Source organism: Mastomys coucha, unplaced genomic scaffold (assembly GCF_008632895.1).
Source record: "Mastomys coucha isolate ucsf_1 unplaced genomic scaffold, UCSF_Mcou_1 pScaffold18, whole genome shotgun sequence".
Taxonomy (NCBI): Eukaryota; Metazoa; Chordata; class Mammalia; order Rodentia; family Muridae; genus Mastomys; species Mastomys coucha.
The window spans coordinates 30,804,631-30,827,356 of NW_022196900.1; the positions used below are offsets into that span (position 1 = coordinate 30,804,631).

Sequence of the window (22,726 nt, forward strand, 5' to 3'; positions counted from 1 at the left end):
AAAAAAAAAAAAAGCAAAGGGACATTTTGAGCTTTGTAAAAGCATCCCCTCTTGGATATATGGTATTAAGCCTGAGCCTAACCCACCATTCCAAGACACTGTCATCAAATGCTATGTATTGATTGAGGTTCTCAAGATGTACTAAATGCTATCCCAATATAATTTTCGGCTACCTGTAAATAAGTACCAAAGATTTAAGGGGAATCTGGTTGAGCTACCCCAAAAGTAAATCTATTCCTGGTAGATCATGCAGGATTTTGCCACCTGAGTGATAGTAGCAACTTTAATTAGAGTTTTGGCTTATAGCCACCAAATGCATCCCACAGAGCTAAGTGCCCAGGTACTGAAGCACACACTTGTCAGGGCAGGAAATGACAGGTCCAGCGACAGATGCAAGCACTGTTAGACAGTCTAGGGACTATAGCTCAGCCACAGTCCAACACAGGCTGCTATACAAAAAACTCGACTTACTCTTGTCCCACACCTGCTTGGAGTAAAACTGAGAGTTTGAGCCAGAGCCATCAGATCTGAAGTAAAGGTTTCTCACATCCTTCACCCTCCCACCCCCCACATATACACACAGTAGGCCCGAGGGGGAGGTGCAATGGAGGGAGTTAGAGTCTTAAGTCTCTGGGCAAAAGAGGGCATTTACATCATCAGTATGGAAGAACAATGAAGATCAAAGTCTCCTCCCTGTCATCACAGCCTACAGAGGTCAGGATGCTCAAGTGGGAATACTTGCTCCTGCTTCCTTAGGAATGTCTTCTGAATTTGCTTTAAGTGATATGGGTCCCTCTGGTGGCAAGGAGGCATATATCAGGGATACAGAAGACCTATCTGCCACCTTCAATTTTTGGCCTCTCTCATGGTTAGATCCCCACAGTAAACTTAAAGCTGGTACTCACCAAAGCCTGCCCAATGCAAGCACTCGATAAATGTGTGTGGAATAAACAAAAGTACAAATTATAGCATGTGCTAAATCAACTTGGCACATTGTCTGTAATCAAAGAGATTAAATCCAACATGAGAGCTGACCCTCATGGGCTAACTTCTCCTGCATTGCACAGTCAGGCACAGTGAGTCCACTGGTCTCTGATCCAAACTGCTTCCACTAAAGGCATTGTCTCCCCACACACAATGAGCCAGAAAATGAATGCTCCTGGCATGGGCGTCTGAGAGAAAGTATGAGCATTGGCTTGCTATCAGGATTCAGGGAATGTCAAACAAACTAAGTCTGTTTGCCATGGGTCCTCTGTGTGGACTTTAAGTAGGGGCTCATGTAAAAGCAGGGCTCTAGTATTTCCAACTTATTTTCAAGTTCAAGAGAACAGAACAATGAGAAACAGCTAGATCCAGTCCTAGCAACTGAAAACCTCAATACTTACAAGCCCACTGGCTTGAACAGCATCGATCTGGCTTGCACAGACCTGCTTTGACTGAATAGACTATTGTTGAAGACTCTGTAACCGTTCAGTTTTCTTTATAAAAACCCAACAGACAAAATTCTTCCCTTGGGCCTCAGTGCCAGCTGAAGCTGGCCTTTATTTTAAGAAGTTCATCTCCCACAAACACTGGAGACCCTGAACCCCAATTCTCTTTTCCCTCCTGCTTCCAGGAACTGCCAACAGAATCTTAAGTCCCTCTCTTCTGCACCACAGAGGATACCACAAAACATTTACCATCTTTACTATGGTTCCAAAGCCCTTGCCATCTTTTCCTTTGAAATCCTGCAAATCCATCTTTAGCATGATTCCTGACCTCCTTTAATTGTATAACTTTATATAAACTACAACACGTGCTTGAGAAACACTGAGAGAACAAATTACTTTTTAAAACTCCAAATAACCAGAATACTATAGACTGGTTTTCTTGAGAATACATTATTCTGGTCTACAGAAATCACAGAATATAAAAATCTCTCTGCCAAGTGCACCACATCCCTACCTCCTGCTGCTTTGCCAGCACCACAACATAGTATCTTAGGGAAAGTTCTGAAGTTACAGACCAGATAGATCCTTGCCACCTGCATATCTCTGTCTAGGTGACCACGAACAAGCCATTTAAATTATTAATTCAGTTAATATTAATTCAGTTAATTATTAAATCAGTTAATTTGTAAATTAGAGTAACATTCTCTGGGCCCGAACATGTGGTTGTGGCCACATATGAAGCGGCCAGCTGCTTTACAAGTGGCAGGTATGCTCTGCAGCTAAGTATCAGGTCTGTGTGCTGCCACCAATCCTGACATCAGTTTCTGTTATCTAAGAGGATTTGAAGAGTGAACTAAATGTAGACAGAGAACAAGGCCTGAGCTCTGAATATTTTTCTTTCCAATATTCTTTTCCAGTCTATAGAACATAGCAAAACCTGAGAGTATACAAGAAAGATCTAACAGTGGATATGACTGCCTTCACAGTAAGGCTTGAATGTACAAGGCCAGCCCTAGAATGATATCAAGACTACCAAAGAACTGTAAAAATTAAGTGCCAAAATCCAATCATCCACTCAATAAAGAGGTTCTTAAATGAAGACATAGGTCAACATATTCATAAGAAAATGTCCAACATTCTTAGCTATCAGGAAAATACAAATTAAAACTGCTCCAAGAACTCATTGCATCCTAGTCAAAATGGTCATAAAAACAAAAACAAAACCATTAATAACATAACAAATGCTGTCAAGGATTCAGGGAAAGAAATACCTTATTCCCTGTTGTGGAAATGTAAACATGTGCAACCACTATGGGCGTCAGTATGAAGGATTCATCTCACTGTGAGAAGAAACCATCGCTGGCCCCTGATGTACCACTCACAATGTCAGAAGAAGCACTCACATGGATGGTTCGGGCTCCTCTGTTCCCCTCTCGGTGGGCTTCTTCTAGGTCCTGCTCTAGTCTCAACTTCTCCTTCTTCAAGTCATTCAACTCCTGGGTGACCTTTTTAACATTCCTGAGCAACCTATGGTTCTCAGTGCTCTTTGTGACATTTTCCGAGTGCAGCTTGGCCAACAGGGCCTCCTTCTCCACCAGTGAAGCCTCACAGTCCTCCTCAGACTCCTAGGAGAGAGGTAGAGCAGAGAGACCTGGTTTCACATGGCAGAAACAAACCAAGAAGGCCTGCTGTTTTGCCTACCAGGTAAGGAGGAAACAAAATGGGCAACATTTAGGATCCAGAGCCCAAGAAGTAGCATTTTGGGAAAATACAAGAGAAAGTGTAGGTTGTGGTACTGTTGGTAAGGGTGGCCCACAGTGCTGTCAAAGAAATACAAGAGGGAAAACCACAAACTGTTAACAAAACTAACTTCAATGCAGTGGGAATATAGCTGAATTTTTTAATATATTTTTCTTATTAATTCAATAGCCATACACTTTGAGCCAGCAAGAGTTCTGTGTTCTACTAATGGATTCATGTGTGCACTGAGGAGTGAATTGAAAATCCCATTTGTTCGTACTGTTTTTTATGTCTGCCTACCCTCTTATGCCTCCTCTCTTTCTTTGGGTGATTAGGCATTAGCAGTATATAATATTCAGGTGAACTGACTTACACAGGTCTTTGCGGAATGAGCTCATGGCTTCTCGTCTACTTGGGATACATGGAGAGTTTATAAAGCCTCTATGACTGTGCCTCTCTTGAGAATTTCTCTTCATCTTGTGTGTGTGTGTGATATACATATTAGTGCATACTCCTGTACAGATCAGGGAGTGTGTGAGTGGACATGTATACATGTGAGTGTTGATGTCACCAATTGCTGTCTACCTTATTTTTTGAGAAAGGGTCTTTCACTGAATCTAGAGCTTGAGGATTCAGCTAGATTAGCTGGCCAGCAAGTTCCAGGGATCCTCCTGTCTCTGCTTTCCCAGCATGGGGATTACAGGTGTGTGCCACCATGCCCAGTTTTAGTTTTTTCTTTTTACATGAGTGCTAAATGATCTAATTCTGGTCCTCAGGTTTGTACATTGTCTTAGAGTTTCTTTGCTGTGAACAGACACCATGACCAAGGCAACTCTTTTTTTTTTTAAACCAAATTCACAATTTTTTTTAAGATTTATTTATTATTATATCTAAGTCCACTGTAGCTGTCTTCAGACACACCAGAAGAGGGCATCAAGATCTCATTACAGGTGGGTGTGAGCCACCATGTGGTTGCTGGGATTTGAACTCTGGACCTTTGGAAGAACACTCAGTGCTCTTAACCGCTGAGCCATCTCTCCAGCACTGACTTTTCTAATATTTTAAGGTAACTGAGCACATTACTTTTATAATGGTATCAAAACAATGTAATTAAGTAACTTTAAAAGGGTAGAAAATGATGTTCAGAGTATAGTTGATAAGTCACGTGCCTAACATGTGTGAATCCCTGTGTTCAAGCTCTGTTGTCATTATCATTCAACCAATAGTAATCAGAAAATGAAGAAAAAGATGGCAAGCAATGGTGAGTCCTAACACTAGCAATATTCTTCTTTGTTAGTATGACTTACACCTGCCCCAGGATTTTCCCTGTCCAATTGCATTAAGGCAGCAGTAGGCCTGTGATTGGACAGAGAAAGGAAGGCAGAGCTAAGAGTTACAGAGACAGAGCTTCTCCAGGAGAAGGAGGAAGGCCAACATGGAGGTGGACGTGAACCAGCATGCCTTTAACCAGCCACAGGTCGTTATGTTATCATAAGGTTAGAATAATTGGGATAAGGCTCTTATCATTATCAATTAGTTCTGAAATTATTGTATTGGCATCTTGTAAATTGAGAATTTATTGATACATAAATCTGATTGGTTAATTACAAGCTTCTAGAGTCCTGCTTCTAAGGGAAAATGGTTTAGTGACAGTTGACTTCTGTGACTGCTGTGACGTTGTGATGGCCATGCTGGGGCTAGCTAGAGAGTTGCTAGTGTGGGAAGCCAGTCAGTCTGGAAGGTTGGCGGGCAGAGAGCAACTGGAGCACGGAGAGTTAGCAGTTTTGTTTTTTTTTTATTTCCCGCAATACACACCCAGAGTCATATGCAGAAAAATGAGGCAGCTGTCAACATGGCAGTTAAAGTCTACTTTGAAAGACTCTAATGTCATCAGAGTTTAAGGCCTAAATGTAACAAGAATATTTTTATTTCATTAAATACAATTCACCTGAGAAAATATTTAGGTAACACACACACACACACACACACACACACACACAAAATGAACAAAATGTTCTAACCACCAACAATAATAAGAATGAATTGAAGTATGTTCTCAGTTGCAAAGTATGCGTGTTTAAATGGGATTATCTGGTGATAAATTGTTTTGAAATGATATTCTTCCTTAGAACCAAGAAATATATAAGGGAATGCAAATTAACATTGCTACCATGCATATACCTGGGAAACAAGAGGAAACTGTTATTACTGTCGATGGTTATGCTTAAATAAACTCAAGCAAAGGCCAACAATGCCTGGAAAATGTTCATCGTCAACAAGAGGTTAAACCATGCCCATAAGTAAACCATGCCCAGCGCTGCTATGTGACTAGTCTGTCACCAGACTGCCCATAATTAAATCTGGAATTCAAATGATTCCCTGCCTATATGCTTCCCTGGCACAGCATCACTTACCATCACCAGGGAAAACTCTAACACCAATAAACTGGCAAGAATGAAAAGACGACAACTAAATTCAAAGGGGATGCTAGAGACAGGCATCAGTTATGGGCTTGTTGAACATAGTTATTGTTCACAGTTACCAAGTGCTGAAAAGTTCTGCAGGATTATTGCATGAATAATAATGGCAAAGCCTCCTTAAAAATCCAACCTCAAAGAACTCAAACACACACATACGACTCATTTTATAAAAACACTTTCCATATTAAACTTTCCTTAACTGGCCCTTTGAAAAACTCCCCAGAGTGCTCTTTACCTTTTCCCGAGTGATGCCCAAGTGGCAAATATTTAGCCCAATTACTCATGGCCAGAAACTAAAGGCCAAATAGAAAATTAGGCAAATTATTCTTGCTCACTATAAAAGGATCCAAATGCCCTAGACCAGTTTCAGCTATGTGACTTGGGAGATGTTACCCTGGAAGACTGAAGAAAGAGGTGCTGAAACATATATGTGAGTTGGTAATTATTTCAAACTGAAAATTTGAAAAAGTCTGAGGAAATCTACACTATGCTCCTATGGCCAAAATGTTAAAGTTTTATAGAACATGAAATATACTATGGTCCAGTACACATCTGTAGTCCCAGATACTTAAGGGGTCAAGGCAGGAACCTAGGAGCTTTGGGCCAGCCTGGTTGTGGTGGTTAGAATGATGACGGTCCCCCAAAGGCTCATAAGTAGTAATATTATTTGAAAGATATGTGGCCTTGTTGGATTAGGTGTCATCTTGTTGGAGGAAGTGTCACTGGCATGGACTTTGAGGTTTCAAATGCTTAGGCCAGGCCCATTGGTTCAGTCTCTGTTCCTGCTGCCTGCCCATCTAGATGTAGAACTATCAGATACCTCTCTAGCACCATGTCTTTCCACCACGACAATAATGAACTAAGCTTGTAAGCCAGCCCCAGTTTAATGTTGCTGGCTGTTTAAGAGTTGCTATGGTCACATTATCTCTTCACAGCAATAGTAACCCTAAGATACTGGGTAACCCACAAGAACCCTAATCTCTTTTTTAAAAAGAGAGAGAGGGAGGCTGGGGAAATGGTTCGGTTAGTCCAGGGCTTTCACTGTAAGCATGAGGGCCAGAATTTAATCCCCAGCACCCACATAAAAGCCAGAAACAGCTGTACATGTCATAAGACAGCACTGCAAAGGTAGAGACAAAAGGATCCCTGGGGTTTACTGGCCAACCAGTCTAGCCAAATTGAGGAGCTCCAAGTTCAATGAGAGACCCTGCTTCAAAAAATAAGACGGGGAGATGGAGTATATAGACCTCTGGCCTCCTTGCATAATTTTTTTTTTCCTGTATGTGCATGTATAAGTGTATGAAAGTATCAACAGAGAACATATTTAGAGTGAGTTTCCTGGCAATTTCTATTACTTCTTTAAGGATAAAAATTATTTTAAATATTTTCTTCAATAAGTGTTTTTACTTTTACACCTGGAGAAGAATGCTACCTCCAATCCAGAAATAACTTTAATGGCTAAGAGGAGTAAAAGCCAGCCCACACTGTAATCTGCACACAGCTACACCTGTGATCTGAAGGTGAGTCTGCGGGTCTGTCTGTACCTTGGCAGCCACTCCAGGAATTTAAATATCTCCTGCTGCTGCTTTACTGTCAGGGTCCATGTCAAGGAACCCTGTGGGGCTTGTTTTTTTTTTCTTATTTCTTCTACTTCTTCTAAATTATGTATATGTATATATGTCTGGAAGGATCATGTAGGTAAAGTTGTCAACAGAGGCCAAAAGTGGGTGCCAAATCCCTTGGAATTGGAGTTGTAGGTCCAGGGGATTTGCTGTCTTTTCTGGGTGCTAAGAACCAAGCTCATGCTCTGTGGAAGAGCTGCAAGTATTCTTAACCACTGAGCCATCTCTTCAGCCCGCATTAGCTTTTAAACTTAGGCTGCAATTAGTTCAACACACCATAGCCCAACAGGTCCTTTTTACATGAAAGAAGCACACTTAAAAGTCTGTAAAACATGAAACTACATACACCTCAGATGACTGCTGGTATAAACATGCAGTGCACACTCATATGTAGTTTGAGGAGTACAAGGGGTGGGCTTTGGACACAGACTGCCATTCTAGTCCTGCCACCACAAACTCTCAAAAGGTCAAAACAAACCTCCTCTTTGGATGAAAAAACAAGAGAATTTCTGAGAACTGCCAACCTGATGCACAACTCAAGAGAATTTTAGCAATGCCAGATTTCTGTGGACTGAAGACAAGGACCTAGCCTGACGCTGCTTTTGTGAGACCTCACTCTGCATGTGTTGCATTTTGATCAGGATCAATGGTTATTAAATCACTAAATGCATGTCATCTGTCTGAATAACAGTTAAGTTTATAAGGCTGCCTCCTTTCCTCCAACCCCCGACATAACAAGGAAAAGTACAATATCCTAAGGCTCATAAGAATGCCTGGACTTGGGCTATCAACTGCCAGCATTTCTTTTCTTAAGCAATGGAAAATATTGATGGTTTTCTAAAGAATTTGGCCTTTAAAGCTTGTTATTTTCTAAGCAAGGGGGAAATGGTGTAAAATGTAAGCTCAGCTCCATTTCATCATCTACTGTCAAAACAGTAGAAGCAGCAAGTCTGAGATCTCAAAAGCAGAGATCTGTCTATGCTGCTAGCATCCCGTGATTTAAACCAAATTACTGCAATTATTCTTATTGTGAGCCAAAACCCTGCAACAGATAAAGCAGGAGGTATGAATCTTGGAAGTCACATAGCCCTAAATCAGACTGATCTTCTACTGTACCACTAGAAGCAGTCTTGGTGCAGGAGAGGAGAGGAGAGCTTAAGCAAGTATGGACTTAACCTGGGGATGGAATTCTCTGATTCCACATCAGTAATGGGCTTACATAAATTGTGTAGGGAAACTAGAAATGTGGGAGGAAAACACTGAAATAATTAAAAGCACAAAACTAAAATCTGGAAAAGATAGGAACAGTCATGAGGAGTGGGTGGGATGCTTGAAACAATGCTATGGGCATAAAAGAGATCAGAGGCATCAAAATCTGAACCACAAGTTTAGAAAGCAGGAAGGAGAAAAGGAGCAGAGGACTCCAGATTGTAAAGTGCCAGAAGCCTTGGGGTCAAATCCTGGCCCTGTCACTCACCAGTGTGGTAACCCTGTGCAGACCATATTTCTCATCCTGGAGTGCCTTAGCAATTAAACAAGGATATGAACAGTATCTACTTCAAATGTCACATAGGTAAAGGAGGCTATCTGTGAGGAACATGGACCATGGCTGGGTACAAGGCAAGTGTTCAACAAATGCCTGCTATTACTGCCAACTGAATTTAAATCCTGACTCTACCACCTGCTAGCTATGAGACTGAGTATGCTGCATACACTCAATGAGTCTGGCAAACCCTCTAAACACGAGGCTATGATAATTATTTTCCTCAAGGATGGTAAAGATTAAATGAAATATTCTACATAAATGCTAAAAGGAAACCCAGCAGTCTCAACTACTAGGGTAGCTGTCGTCATCACCATCACCACACTCAGAAGCCCAAGAAGCTCCCAAAACTGGTGGAGGACCTCTCTTTCATTACATATACTCAACCAATTCTATCACTAAAGACCACACATGGTTCCCTTTATTGCAAACCCGCCAAGTTCCCTTCAGCTGCAAAGTTCAGGCCTCTCCTGGAATGAAGCCCTAAGAGAGCCATTTTCACTAATGAAAACTCTTACCTGGAATCTCGGGACTTGGGTTTTCAAGGGAGCCTCTCTGCCTTTGGTGGAGTCAGCAGTGAGCTCTTTGCTTCTGGAACTAAGTTCTTCAACCTGGGAAAACAACAAATGGTGGCCACACGCATAGCTGGACTCCCCTTCCCCGGCCTGTAGTGATTTATAGACACAAACTCTGAGTAGGATTTCTGATTTCGCCATTTATTAACCAGATGGCTTAACCTCTCTGAGACTGAATCCCCTCACCTGTTGCCATGGTCCACAGAAAGTCAGAGTTTGTTCCCCATGAGCCTAGTGTCAGAGCCTCCGTGTGGCAATCTTAGAGGAAGTGGGCCTTCAGTCCCACTTGGGAGGGAGAAGAAAGCAATCAATCACAAGTGGGAAGGGAGGGAGGGATCCGGGAGGGAAAGTGGGCAGGAGAGTTGGGGTGGGGGTGGACATGATCTGGTATTGGGTGAGGGAAAAGAACTGAAGCCCTGAGGGACGGCAGAAAAAATTGAAAACAGGCAATCTCAGGAGGCAGAATGTTGGGGGGACCCTCCAGAATGTACCAGAGACCTGGGAGGTGAGAGACGCTCAGGACTCAAAGGGAGAAACCATAGATGAAATGTCTGACAGTAAGGAGAGGGAACTTATAGAGCCCACGTCCAGCAGGAAAACAGGACATCAAGTGAGGGAGGGGGTTACAGTCAAAACTCTGACCTATAATTGTTCATGTCTGAAAGAACTTCAGGGATAGAAATGGAGAGGAGCCTGAGGAAAAGAAGGTTAAGAGACAGGCCCAAAGTGGGATCTAGCTCAAGGGGAGGTCCCAAGACCTGACACTATTACTGAGGCTATGACCACACTCTGGAAGACCCAACAAGCAGCTGAAAGAGTCAGATGCAGATATTTGTACCCAACCAATGGACAGAAGCTGCTGACCCCTGTAGTTGAACTAGGGGAAGGCTGAAAGAAGCCGAGAAGGGTGACCCGGTAGGAGGATCAGCAGTCTCAATTAACCTGGACCCCTGAGATTTCTCAAACACTGGACCACCAACCAAGCATCATACAACAGCTGATATGAGGTCCCCAAAACATATACTGCAGAGAACAATTAGGTCTGGGATCAGATAGAGAAGGTGCACCTAACTAACCCTCAAGAGACTGAAAGTCCCAGGGAGTTTAGAGGTCTGGTTGGGTAGGGGGTGGGGGGTGTGGACATCCTCGTGGAGGCAGGGGGTGGGTAGGAGGTATGGGATGTGGAACAGTCAGAGGGTGGACCAGGAGGTGGGGAATAAAATCTGGACTGTAAAAAATAAATAAATAAATGAAGAAAATTAAAAATTTTTTTAAAAAAGCACGAGACAGTAAAAATAGAAAAAGAAAAAAAAAAAAAGTAAATCCTACTGAGAGGACCTTGGGTCAATTTGGAATATGCTCTTAGAAGGTAGAGTAGCCCAATCTATCAGGCTTCATCTGACAACATGATCTGCCCCTCTCACCTACATACCTGCTACCTGTCACTAGATCTCATCAGACTCTGACCACAATGTGAGTGAAATAAAGCACTTTATAAAGTTATCCTGCCTCTGAAATTTCATTATAGTAGTGGAAAACAGACTAATGCATGATAAATACAACTCATCTAACTATGGTATTGTTAGTGATAATGAGGTAATGTACATTAGTATGGAAATAACAAGCATCGATAATATTAATGTTTGTCCATTCATATGACTCATCCAATAACTTTCAGTGGCTTTTCTCAAAACTTCTTACCTTTTATACCCTGGGATCCACTATGAACTCCCACTTTTATACCTTGGAACTGTTCCACTACTAATGCCACAACATACTGAGGTCTCCTACTCCAGTGGGGCCCCAATGCATCATATGAACCATAGCTACTATGGTAAAAAACCAAATCGCAATTGTAGCTGACACCGCACTCCCTTAGCTTCTCAGGAAAAGTTTCTTACCTCTGTAACCATTCCTGCTGTCTTTCCTGTGTACCCCTGTCCCACCCCTGAATTCATAGGATGGCGTATGATGGCATCCTTAGCCAGTCTATGCTTTCACTGACTATACTGGTTAACTCTCAGAATCTTAACTCATAACAGCATGATTCCCAAGTCAGCCGTCTTTGCCTCTCTCTCCAGGCTTCAGACTTGTTAAGCCCTCTGCCTCCTAACAAGGAAGGCCTGCATAGTCCTCAAAGCCAAAGTTCCTTTCTCAATGTCATATTCTCCATGCTCTAAACCATGTCAATGTCATCACATATCCCCAGTCACCCAAGACAATACACCCAGAGTCACCTTGACTGTTCCTTCTCTGATGTCTCATATCTAATTATCACATTTTCCAAATCTATTTCTATTTTTTAATTATTTCTAATATTATTTCTTGAATACAGTCTTCTTCCTCCATTTTTCTTGCTGTGATCTCTGTTCTAAATAAGCCTTTCTTGGCTCTTAATTTGCCTCTACTCTCTAGCTCCTAAATCCACTCTTCCAATACAGACAGAGGCTCCTCTAAGGTGAAGAGCTGTTACTTCTGCTACTCGTACCCTGCAAGCAGATAATATGATTAGTTCCCAACATCACTGGGCCCTTGCAGTTTATCCAATATAAACAGATTTTGTTTGTTTGGTTGGTTTTGGTTTTTTTGGGGGGATTTGTGGGTTTTTCAAGACAGGGTTTCTCTGATTAGCCCTGGCAGTCCTGGAACTCACTTTGTAGGCCAGGTTGGCCTCAAACTCAGAAATCCTCCTGCCTCTTCCCCCCAAGTGCTGGGATTAAAGGCATGCGACACCAATGCCCGGTTATATCTACAGTTTTATCTAAATTGTGCACTTCGTTCCCCTAGAACTCCAGACCATTTGTGCTGCCACACACCACATGCTTTGGCTATTGTGTTCTCGGTCTCCTAACTGGCTTCCCATCTGCAGCTCTTTACCCACTATGCCTTCCCACCATTCAGGACTCAGCATCAGTTCAGCATCTCCTTCTCTAAGCAACATCTACTCCTCACATCCACCCTAACCAGGACCAGTTACCCTTCCCTCTGCCTGTCCAACCCCTGCACTTGCCTTAGTTCCAACACCCATCACTCTGGCTTGCACATCACACAGTAGAGCTGGGTCTCTCTGGTGAGTGAGAGCCTAAGTTAATCACTGAGACACAATAGACTTCAGTACCAACAAGTGATAAGAAAAGAGCCATCAGCCACCACCTTGGGTACCAAAGGCAACAAGCCAGGTGGGCTTTTTGCTTCCCAGCCACATCCTTGTCTCCCAAATTCCTTCATCTCAAGTTTCAGCTGTCCTTCAAGAGTCAAACTGTACTGTCCTTTAAGGCAGTCCCTAGCCACATGCCTGGCTAAGTCTCAACTGAGAGGTTAGAGGTACAGCTGTTCTGTAAACTCTTCATAGTGAGGGACAAAATGCTACACAGCTCACCACTGCTTGTTTCGAGGTGTTTGTGTTGAAATGATTATGCTCATGTATTATTTAAATTAACTTACATCTTTGCACCTCTTTCAATGTGGCTTACTAGAAACTTTTATTCATATTTAGCTGCTGAATGCATTAACTAAGATTTACCACAACTCCAACTGACCAAAGGACCCACTTTCTGTACTATCCTAGCACTTACAGACTTTCTGTAAACTTCAGGGTAGGACAGGCAAGCCAAAGAAACTAATAAAGAAAAATCCCACTTCACTCCTCAGACATACCTCTTTTTCCTTTGATTTTAATGCCATGGTTAGACCCTGAATGGCTTTATAACTCTTTAAGTTATTTTTCTTCTCTGTAGCAATTTCTCTTTCCTTCTCTCTCAGGTCCTCCTGAAGTGCCTAAATTAGATTAGAAAAAGATTCACGAAGTTGATGTGTTCCAACCAAAATGTACTGTAAATATATCTTTAAGAGCACACTCAAATGCAGTTATTCTATCTTATTCCTGTCAACCTGTGATTAATGTTTCCTAGTGGAGCTGAACGCCGTGGCATCAGCTCCCAGTTACTGTGTTACTGCTCACAGCAACAGGGCCGGGGGAAGGGAAAGGGATCAGATCGCCTGAGCGGTTGACAGCTATTCCTATGGGAAGGACTCCAGTGCCTTCTAAAATCTGAATACAGTCACATCAGAGTCTTCGAGACTGCACCAGGTTATTTGGGGAAAATAACAGATCATTAATTTCATTCCTTAATGCTACAAAAGCTAGGAGAGAGTTTGGTTTGATGGAGACTGAGCCGTACATTTATAGTCCTGAGTTCATGTCTTAAGATGATCACTACTGCCTCCCTCCTGGGTTGTTGTGAGGATCAGATGAGATAATGGATGTGAAAGTACTTTCTACACTGGCAGGCACTGTACAAATTCCACCTGTTGTAACTAAGGGCTCTGGGAGCCTGGGTGTTGGAATCAAACAAGAAAATTCCCCCCTCCCAGCTATGTGGTCATGGGAAAGTGACTTCCCCTTCTAAGTCTCAGGAACCACATCTGTAAAATGGGAATGTCCATGGGACAAAGGAAACGCAAGGACTGAGCAACTCCCTTAACTGTACTTTATGTATAACTGGTACAAAAAATTATCTGTTGCACTCAGAATCAAATGAGAGGCAAGCAGAGAGGAAGTCTTAAACGCAGTCTGAAAGTGAGTCAACATACCTGGATCCTCTCTTCAAAGTGGTTTCTCTCCTTCTGCCATTCCTAAAAAAAGGCATTCATAAGTGAGCCAGAAGAGGAGTATCCAAAGAGGAGGAGCCTTTAGAATGAGTATCTCATTTACTTAGCCCCTCCACTGCTGCAGACCGCATTAACACAAGTGCACCCTTGCTGGCCTCACCCACAGTCTGACTTGGGTTGATGGAGAACAAGTGTGAAGCCTGCTGTCTACATGCTTGATTGCTAGGCCCATGGCAGTGCTTCAGAAGAAAAGGTAAAGGGCCCGTTAGAGGACAGGGACTGGGAGGTCAAAACAGGAGGAGGAAGAGCAGTGGCAAACACACTGCAAATGACAAGTGATAAGGCTATAAAGTCTGCTAATGTGATAAGGACAAGAACGCTGATCCATAAAGAAATCATGACCTTTCTTGAGCTTCCAGAACATACTCTGATGTGAACAGACCACAAAGCAGCCATCTTTGCCCAAAGAGAATGGAAAGTCAAGATTGCTTGCCCTGGAGGCTACAAAAATAAAGAGGGGTCCAGGAGATTTAGACCTAACTACTAGCCACTCACTTCTTGGCACCTAGAGGAATATGAGCACTCTGAGGCTGATCCTAAACTCAGTCAGGGGATCACAACCTCTACTTGGCCAAGAGGCCAGGAGGCCTGAACAAGGTAATATGTGTTGCTATTCCTTCAGCCACATCCTCAGATGTTTTACACCAAATATGGCCTCAAGCCTGTCTCTAACCACAAAGGAAAACCGGACATGGACAACGCACCACAATTTTACACTAAAAAAACCTAAGGATGAAAAGAAGCCCCGGGGGTGACAGCAAATAAACACATGGGGAAATACAAATGTACAGGTATGGGACATAGGAACAAAGGCAGGCCCTAACAAAGGCAGTTCCTGCTGATTCCTCAGCTGACTGAGAGCTGGTATGTAGAAGTTACTGTGCAAACCACGCAGACTGAAGAGCGCCCCACTTTCCATGAACAGTCTGATGTGCTCCCCCTCCCGCTGTGCCCTGTCGCCTCACCTCAGCGTCTCTCTCTTTTTCTTCTCTCAGAGTGGCAGAAAGTCCTCGGAGTTCTCCAGATGACACGTTCTCGTCAGGAGATGCCATCTGAGATTTTTCCTCTTTAAGGCACTGAATTAAAGCTTCTTTGCTCTTCAAAGACAGCTTCAACTCCTCAATCAGTCTAAAAGAGAACAAAATTTAAATATTAATTCTGAGCTGCTCTCTTAGCTCAGTGGAGCAGGAGGAGGTAGGAAACAGGGCCAGACATCTTCAAAGTAGATGTGTCCAATGAATACACATAAACAAAATCGCATTCTGCAGGTCAGAGAGCAAGGAACAGAATTTATGTGACATTAATGAGTCCTCTTGTCTCTAGCCTTGCCCAGGGATTTAGCTCTTGAGCTGCACCATCTCTGGTCAAACCATGCACCTGCTCAAAGAACTTCAGCAGCTCCACTACAGCAGCAGATTGCTAAGTTTTAAGTAAGAAATCCCCTCTCCAAAAGAAATCTGTCCCTGAAGCCTAAGCAAACAACCAACCAAGAGCTGGTTTGGTGGGTATAGATTTAAAAAGCCGGGTTTTCTCTCCATAGTTTACAAACAATGCTTAAAAACATACCACATCACAAGCTAATGGCCGCACTTCAGGACAAGGCATCCAGGCACCCAGCTCTTAAATCATTAACAGTCCCAGTTTCATCCTGATCTCTATCAGCCCACAGCAGCTCTCAGAGAGCTCGCTCCAAAGCTATCCTGTGCCCCTCATGCCTTTTGCATATGCTATCAATAACCTTCTTTCCAAACCCATTCCTATTCTCTCTGATAAGCACTAGGTCGTTCCTTAAATTGCATCTTCTGTCTCTGAGTCTCAGAGAAGCTTTGCCATCTACAACCACAATGTCTTATAGAAAATATGAACATTTCCCTTTTTGGAACCAAACTCAATGTCCTTGGATCAAGTGCTCTGTGACCAAGCTATGTCATTCAATCTCTCTGAGCCTGTGTTTGGATAACTTTAAATAAAAGTGTCTTTCTGACATACAGCTGAACTCAACAAATGACATGATTATATGTATGTGTACATGTTTTATATACCTATGCAGATGTGTATAGGGGATTCAGAGCTCAGTGTCCAAACATTTTCTTCAATGGTATCTGTACCTTATTTTGGCTCTGCTGGGCTACCTGCCTGGCTAGCAAGCCCCAGAAATCCACTCGTCTCTCAGCCTTGAAATGCTGGGATGTATGTCATCACACTGAGCTTTTACCTGGGTGCTGGAAATGAGAATGCAGGTCCTCATGTTCACATGGCAAGCATTTTACTCATGAAGCCATCTCCCCAAATCAGCCCTGTGTGTACTACTTTTTCAACAATTAACATTCTTTCCGAGGACTCTCCCTCACAAAGCTCTTCTGTGGCTAAGCCTGGAAAGCCACCCAGTTTTGTGGAAATGCAGGCCTGGAGGTCTGGCAGAACTGCCCTCGGAAAGCAGCTGGCTTCCATGCCAAAGGCCAGGAGGGAGACGTGGGCAGCAAAATCACCTAGCAGTGCGGTGCATCAGAGCTCACCAGTGGAATCTGCTTGATAGCCTAAGAACCTGGAGGGAGGTGCAATACTGCCCTCTAGGGGTTCAGCTCTGATATAATCAATGGGAAAATGGAGAGCTAAAAGTCACCAAATGTAGATTTAAAATGGAAAGATGGGGTTCAGAACCAGGACAACTAAAGCCTACTGAAGGCCCAGCCCATTACAGAGCAGCAGTCTTGAGCCAATAGGAAGGCACCACAGGTTGCCAACATTTCTGACCTTTCTAGAAAAGTAAGAATTCACTCTTCTGTGAAATTCAATGTTTTAAATGCCAACACGTAATTCAAACTTTTAAAAACTCTATTAACTTGTAGAAAATATATCTATTGCTTATAGCCAACCTGTAGGGCTCCCCAACATGGTCACCCTCAGATGCAGAATAGCTCAAAACCCAGACTGAAGAAACTAGAGAAAACAACCTGCATGAGAAAGGTAGTGGGAACCCAGGACCACACTAGGAAACCACACAAATGGGGACCAGACCAGATTCAACAACCCGCCATGCCCAACAGCAGGTTACTCTATGGCCAATCCAAATCCATTTCATCTGGATGTAACTGACTACCCCTACTGTCATGCTGGGCTAAACTTCTAACTATAATTAGATATGGGCTATGGGAAATCATCGAGAAGATTTAGTCCCTGGAGATTTACCAAACAGGCATCTCCTGAGGGAAAAGAAAGATGGCAGCTGGTTGCTGGTCTCTGGACGTTTAACCTTCACCTCTGAGACTGCCATATTTGTGAAGCTGACAAGCAAACTTTCTATACTTGTCAAGCCAGGCCTGTGCAAATGCCAGCAAAATGCAGCCTGCAGCGGGATCCCAACTTAACCATCTCTATCCATGGAGAAGCCACCACTTGGACCAGTCCACACCCCTTCTCCGAAATGTCCTCCTCCCAAACAAATAAGAATCAAAGCTTAAGCAACATACCCTGATGATCTACACGTGTAGGCTTTGTACACAAAGTATGTAAGCTTTGTTCCTTTGCACATACCAACCCTCTGCATGGGCAACCACTAGGACTCTCCCCAAAGGAATCTTACACAGTCTGGAAATTCATCTCTACCAAAACATTTATTGGGATCTATCTAACCACTCTCCATAACCAGAGCCACTGTTGTCTCTGTAGTTCTAAATACATGCCCAACCATGCTCAGCACTGCTTACACCATGAGCCTTCATTTCCTCCAATGCCAACCTAAATCTAAAAACCCAACTCCTCCACACCTCCACTCACAGGTGCCCACAGAACCCACAACTCCTGCCCTAACTGCAAACGTCACCATCCCACTCCTCCCTAAAATCACCCCTCCTCATTGCGCATCTCCAAGCCGAGTGAACTGTACCACCTCCCCTCAGCCACTCATTCACAAAGCTAAAAGAAGGGTATCAGTATGTGTTTTCCTTGGCTACCAAAGCCGTTCAAGCCCAATGTGCCCACTTCCCCTTCGATCCCCACCTGTTTATTTGGCTGCATTCTTGGTCCAGGCCTTCAGTTGTCATCACTTATCTGGGTATCTGCATCAGCATGAAAGCCCAGTGGCAATGCATCCCCAAGGCAAACAAAGAACTGCTCTAAATTTAAATCTAATCATCTCATTTCTCCAAGCTCCCCACTAACTTCTCAATGGATTCCTCATGCCATTCAGATAAAGTCCACATTCTTCCCTAGGCCCAGTGACACGTCCAGCATCCCCACACTGTATATGCTACCTCCCTGCTAATCCATCAGTAGCCATTGTGATTACTCTTACAGTAGTTATAAACTTGATATAGTCAGGTTTCAGACATCCATGAGAGTATAAGGTAAGAGGACACCTACTTCCTTGGAAATGTATCTAGTGGCCCATTTACAATGAATTTGTAAATGCTACAGTAAATCAGTGTTTATCCCCTCTAGTTCTTATCCTTCTGTCCCTGCCTCCCACACTCCCACCTAGTAAGTTCATTAGCTCTGGTGTAGACAATCAAAGTCTCCCTACCTCACTCCTTTAATCACTACTGTGTTCAACAGATGGCACACACAAATGTCTGTTGAATAAAGGCATAATCATCCATCAGAGCCACTGAAAGAAGTGCTCAAGATGTCAGGACCCACACAAGACTGCCCCAGGACTTCTCACAAACCCTTTCTGAACCTTCTCCTTTCTTCTCCATCCTAGGTATCAAGAATTCTCCTTTATCCCTATGGCCAATGTGGTAGTTTGAATAGGAATGGCCCCCATAGCCTCATGTGTTTGAATGCTTGGCCATATCAAGTGGTGTGGCATTGTTGGAGGAAGTGCCTCACTGTGGGGGCAGGTGCTCTTATGTGCTTAAGCCACGCTGAGTGTAACACACAGATTTACTTCTGCTGCCTGCGGATCATGATCAGAACTCTCAGTTCCTTCTCCAGCACCATGGGTGCCTACATGTCGCCATGACAATAACTGACTAAACTTCTGAAACTGTAAGCCATGCTCAATTAAATGTTTTCCTTTCTAAAAGTTGCCATGGTCATGGTATGTCTTCACAGTGATGGAAACCTAAGACAACCTCTCAGACATTCTACTCTAGTCTAATCCACCTCTTGGCTCCCTGCTTCTAGAATATATAGTTCTCTCACAAAGACAAGGCCATAGATATAGATATAGATATAGATATATAGATATAGATATAGATATATAGATATATATGACTGTGGAACACAAAGATGACCTATGCCTAGCTCAGTGTAGTCGCTCTTGACTGTTCATGAATGGCACCTAGGGGAAGAAGCCAGTAAAGGGAACCCTTCCTCTTCCTGGCAACATGCCCCAAGAAAAATACTGGATGGAAAAGGGATAGATAAAGATAACTAGTTCCCTCCACCAAGGTCTAAGGGATTCAATATCTCAACATGTCCATTCCACAGAATAAAACTAAGAAAAAGGGGCTAGCCTCTGACCTCGATGCATGTACACACATACACATATACAAACACCACAAAACTTAAAATTAAAAAAAAAAAAAGCCTCTAAAACAATGAGGCAAGAGAAAACTGAAAAGATAAAAAGTAAACTAAAAAAGGCTGCAGTATACATAATGTCAGTCGTCTGAGTACCTGAAGTGTAGGTACTGAAATAAGGAGACCGCAACCACAAGCTCCCTTAACACTGATTCAGCCCTCTCTCGTATCAGATTGGCTCAGGCAGTGTTTAACCCATTACTGAAAACAAAGTGGCACACCTACATACTATGACATATTGAGTCAGAAGTAAAAGCAAACGGCACGTGCCCGCAAGAACCGAAACAGCTGGTCAGGGTGACACGCTCCTGTAAACTCTGCACTTGAGGAGGAAATTCACGACCAGCCTCTGCCACACAGTGAATCTGTGCCAGCCTGTGCTATTCACTAACTAAACAATGTAATGGGGCACACCACGTCAAAGGGCACTGGGCAGCTGAGGAAAGAAAGCACAGACAGAGTCTTCTGGAAAAGACGATTGGCTCTGCACTCATCCCATCCCCGTGTGAAGGGTGTGCTTCTTCAGCCACCTACTAAGCTAGTCTCCGTGATTTTAACTCCCACTGGGAGACCAACAAATAGTCTAAGAGAATCGAAAGAGCACAAGAAAATTTCAACTTATTCTTAACAATGTTTTGTCAAAAGTTTGGCTGCAAGCCACAGTGATCATTAAAGATGGCCTAACAGCCCCACTGCCCACCCATTTCTCTAAACCAACAGTGTACATTTTACTCATTATGCATTTTTGGTCTACAGTGTTCTTTTTTGGCCTATTGCACTGCATAATTTGGGCCTCCAGCCAGCACTAAACAACATGGTGGAAAATAGGTCACACAAAATTCACTAGTAGTTATGGTGGGAAAGAACCACTTACTGTTCCCAGTGGAAAGAACCACAAGAGAAATTTCCCTCCAATAGTGCCAAGCAAAACTGGGCTTCTCCTGAATGCATGGCATTTATTTATTATTATTATTATTATTATTATTTATTATTATTATTATTATTATTATTATTATATGTAAGTACATATAATATGTATATAGTATGTATGTATTGTAGTTGTTTTTCAAACACACCAGAAAAGGGTATCCAATCTCATTACAGATGGTTGTGAGCCACCATGTGGTTGCTGGGATTTGAACTTGGGACCTCTGGAAGAGCAGTCAGCAATCTTAACCACTGAGCCAACTCTCCCTCTCTTCTTCTGGCCTCGCTCTCTCCAGCCCTGCTCTCCCTGCTCTCTCCGGCTCTGCTCACTGTAGCTGTCTTCAGACACCCAGAAGAAGACATCAGATCTCATTACAGATGGTTGTGAGCCACCATGTGGGATTTGAACTCAGGACCTTCAGAAGAACAGTCAGTGCTCTTACCCACTGAGCCATCTCTCCATCCCTGCATGGTTTACTTTACCTCATGGATAATGTGAATCTCAGGTCCACAGAATTGTATTTCCTTTAGCTGCCAGGAAGCTATAGACAAAAATAAACACTAGACATGTATAAATGGGTCTGCATATCCCTTCACAACAGTAGAACTTGTCTACTGACCGTCTCTTACCCACTACTATGCCATTCCTTTTCCATCTGTCCCACTCTGATCCCCAATTTTCTATCTTGCCGTACTGGCTACATTCCAGTAAGTCATTATAATCTAGTGAAAAACAATGACAGGAGGGAGGTCAGGGGAAAGGAGAGGGGGAGATTCTCTCCATTCCATATAATGGGATGTTAAGAGTTTCGAAGCGATCAGAGCCAGACCTGTCCTTCTCTTCCAGAGCCAGAGTCATCTCCAGGTCCCCCTCCTGCATCTTCTTCATTGCTGCGAGCTTGCTTTCTAAGCTGAGCCGAAGAGCCTTCTCTGTTTCTGTCCCCGCAAAGGCCTTCTCCAGTTCTGCTTGGGCGGCTTTCACATCCTACAGTTAAATTAAATGCATTTGATGCAATTTTTCAATACAATTGGGAACATTTTGAAAGGAAATTGGATTAAAATATAAATATTTATGACTTTTTCTCCAGCACATTTCCCCTCCCTAGATGTACTATACATGGAAAGAATCAGTAATAAATACATTTGCCAGCCATTTTTCCCTCTTGTATCAGAAGAGTAATGGGCACTTCCAATGGAAAAGACTCGACTCTACAAGAACTGTACTTTAGGTTTTAAAAAATCAGATCAATATTTACAGCTTCAATGAGAACAAGGAGAAATACGCTTCTCAATACTAAATGTGTGCACATTCCAGTCACCCTAATCTCCATGCAAATTCATCCCACAGCCCCTCACTGTTTCTTTTTAAGATAATGGCTATACAATTCTAAAATACATTTCTGTATCTCCAAGGTGATTTAGGTGGTGAAAATCTCTATGTTCTTCCTGAGAGCTCAGAGAAGCCACCATGGAAATTATCTCCTAAATCATGCAGGCCATGTCTCTGGTAGGGAAAAGGCCCTGGTACTCAAGAGGTGACCTGGAATAGGCCTGTGTCTCCAACCACACAGATTACTGCCTCAGATTACATTGCAAACATAAAAGTCAAACAGAACTGGGATCAAAGGTCACCTCTCCCGCTTCCTTGCTGTGTGTTTTTGTCATTTCATCTCTGAGTCCAGGGTTCTTATTCTGGAAAACAGAGGAACCACCATTCCATTAAAGAGCTGCTGTGAGATTGCCAATCCTGTAGTCCCAGAAGCTAAAAAATGGCCACCTTTTCTTCCCTTCTTAGTCCCTACACTAACACTGTCTGCCTTGGAGGCCTGCCTGTTACTTCACATTTTTTAGAGAGCAACAGCAATGCTGTTATTTGCCTACTAAATGCCAGGCATGGAACAAGTAGTCTAATGTCATACTTGATCTTGACATAACCCTAAAGTATTGTGGAGTGAGACATTAGAATACTGTATAGCCTAAATTGCAGCCAGATCACCTAACAGCACCTGTGTGACCTGGAGCAAATGGCCAGGCCACTTTGTGTCTTCTGTTTTGGTATGTTTAAAAAGAGAGAAAGAGAAAGAAAAGGGGAAATGAAAGTGTTTAACTCTGAGCTTTCTTGGAAGAATAGCTAAGAATGTACACATTGGCCTTAGCAGGGGGCCTCCACTGTGGTGAACTCTCATAGCATAGTTTGTGCTCCTTACTTCAG

At 43.0% G+C, this 22,726-nt stretch overlaps 1 protein-coding gene across 3 annotated transcripts in view; it reads right to left on the reverse strand.

Moving 5' to 3' along the window:
* Positions 1-22,726, reverse strand: part of Cdk5rap2 (CDK5 regulatory subunit associated protein 2) — a 184,738-nt gene that overhangs the window by 120,160 nt on the left and 41,852 nt on the right. For all 3 annotated transcript variants that reach the window (XM_031377671.1, XM_031377670.1, XM_031377669.1), the window contains exons 7-12: positions 21,345-21,499; positions 15,027-15,189; positions 13,984-14,025; positions 13,048-13,167; positions 9,334-9,426; positions 2,834-3,055 (exon numbers count right to left, since the gene is read on the reverse strand). In XM_031377671.1, the coding sequence (XP_031233531.1) occupies positions 2,834-3,055; positions 9,334-9,426; positions 13,048-13,167; positions 13,984-14,025; positions 15,027-15,189; positions 21,345-21,499 (795 nt within the window). The remainder of the gene's footprint in view (positions 1-2,833; positions 3,056-9,333; positions 9,427-13,047; positions 13,168-13,983; positions 14,026-15,026; positions 15,190-21,344; positions 21,500-22,726) is intronic.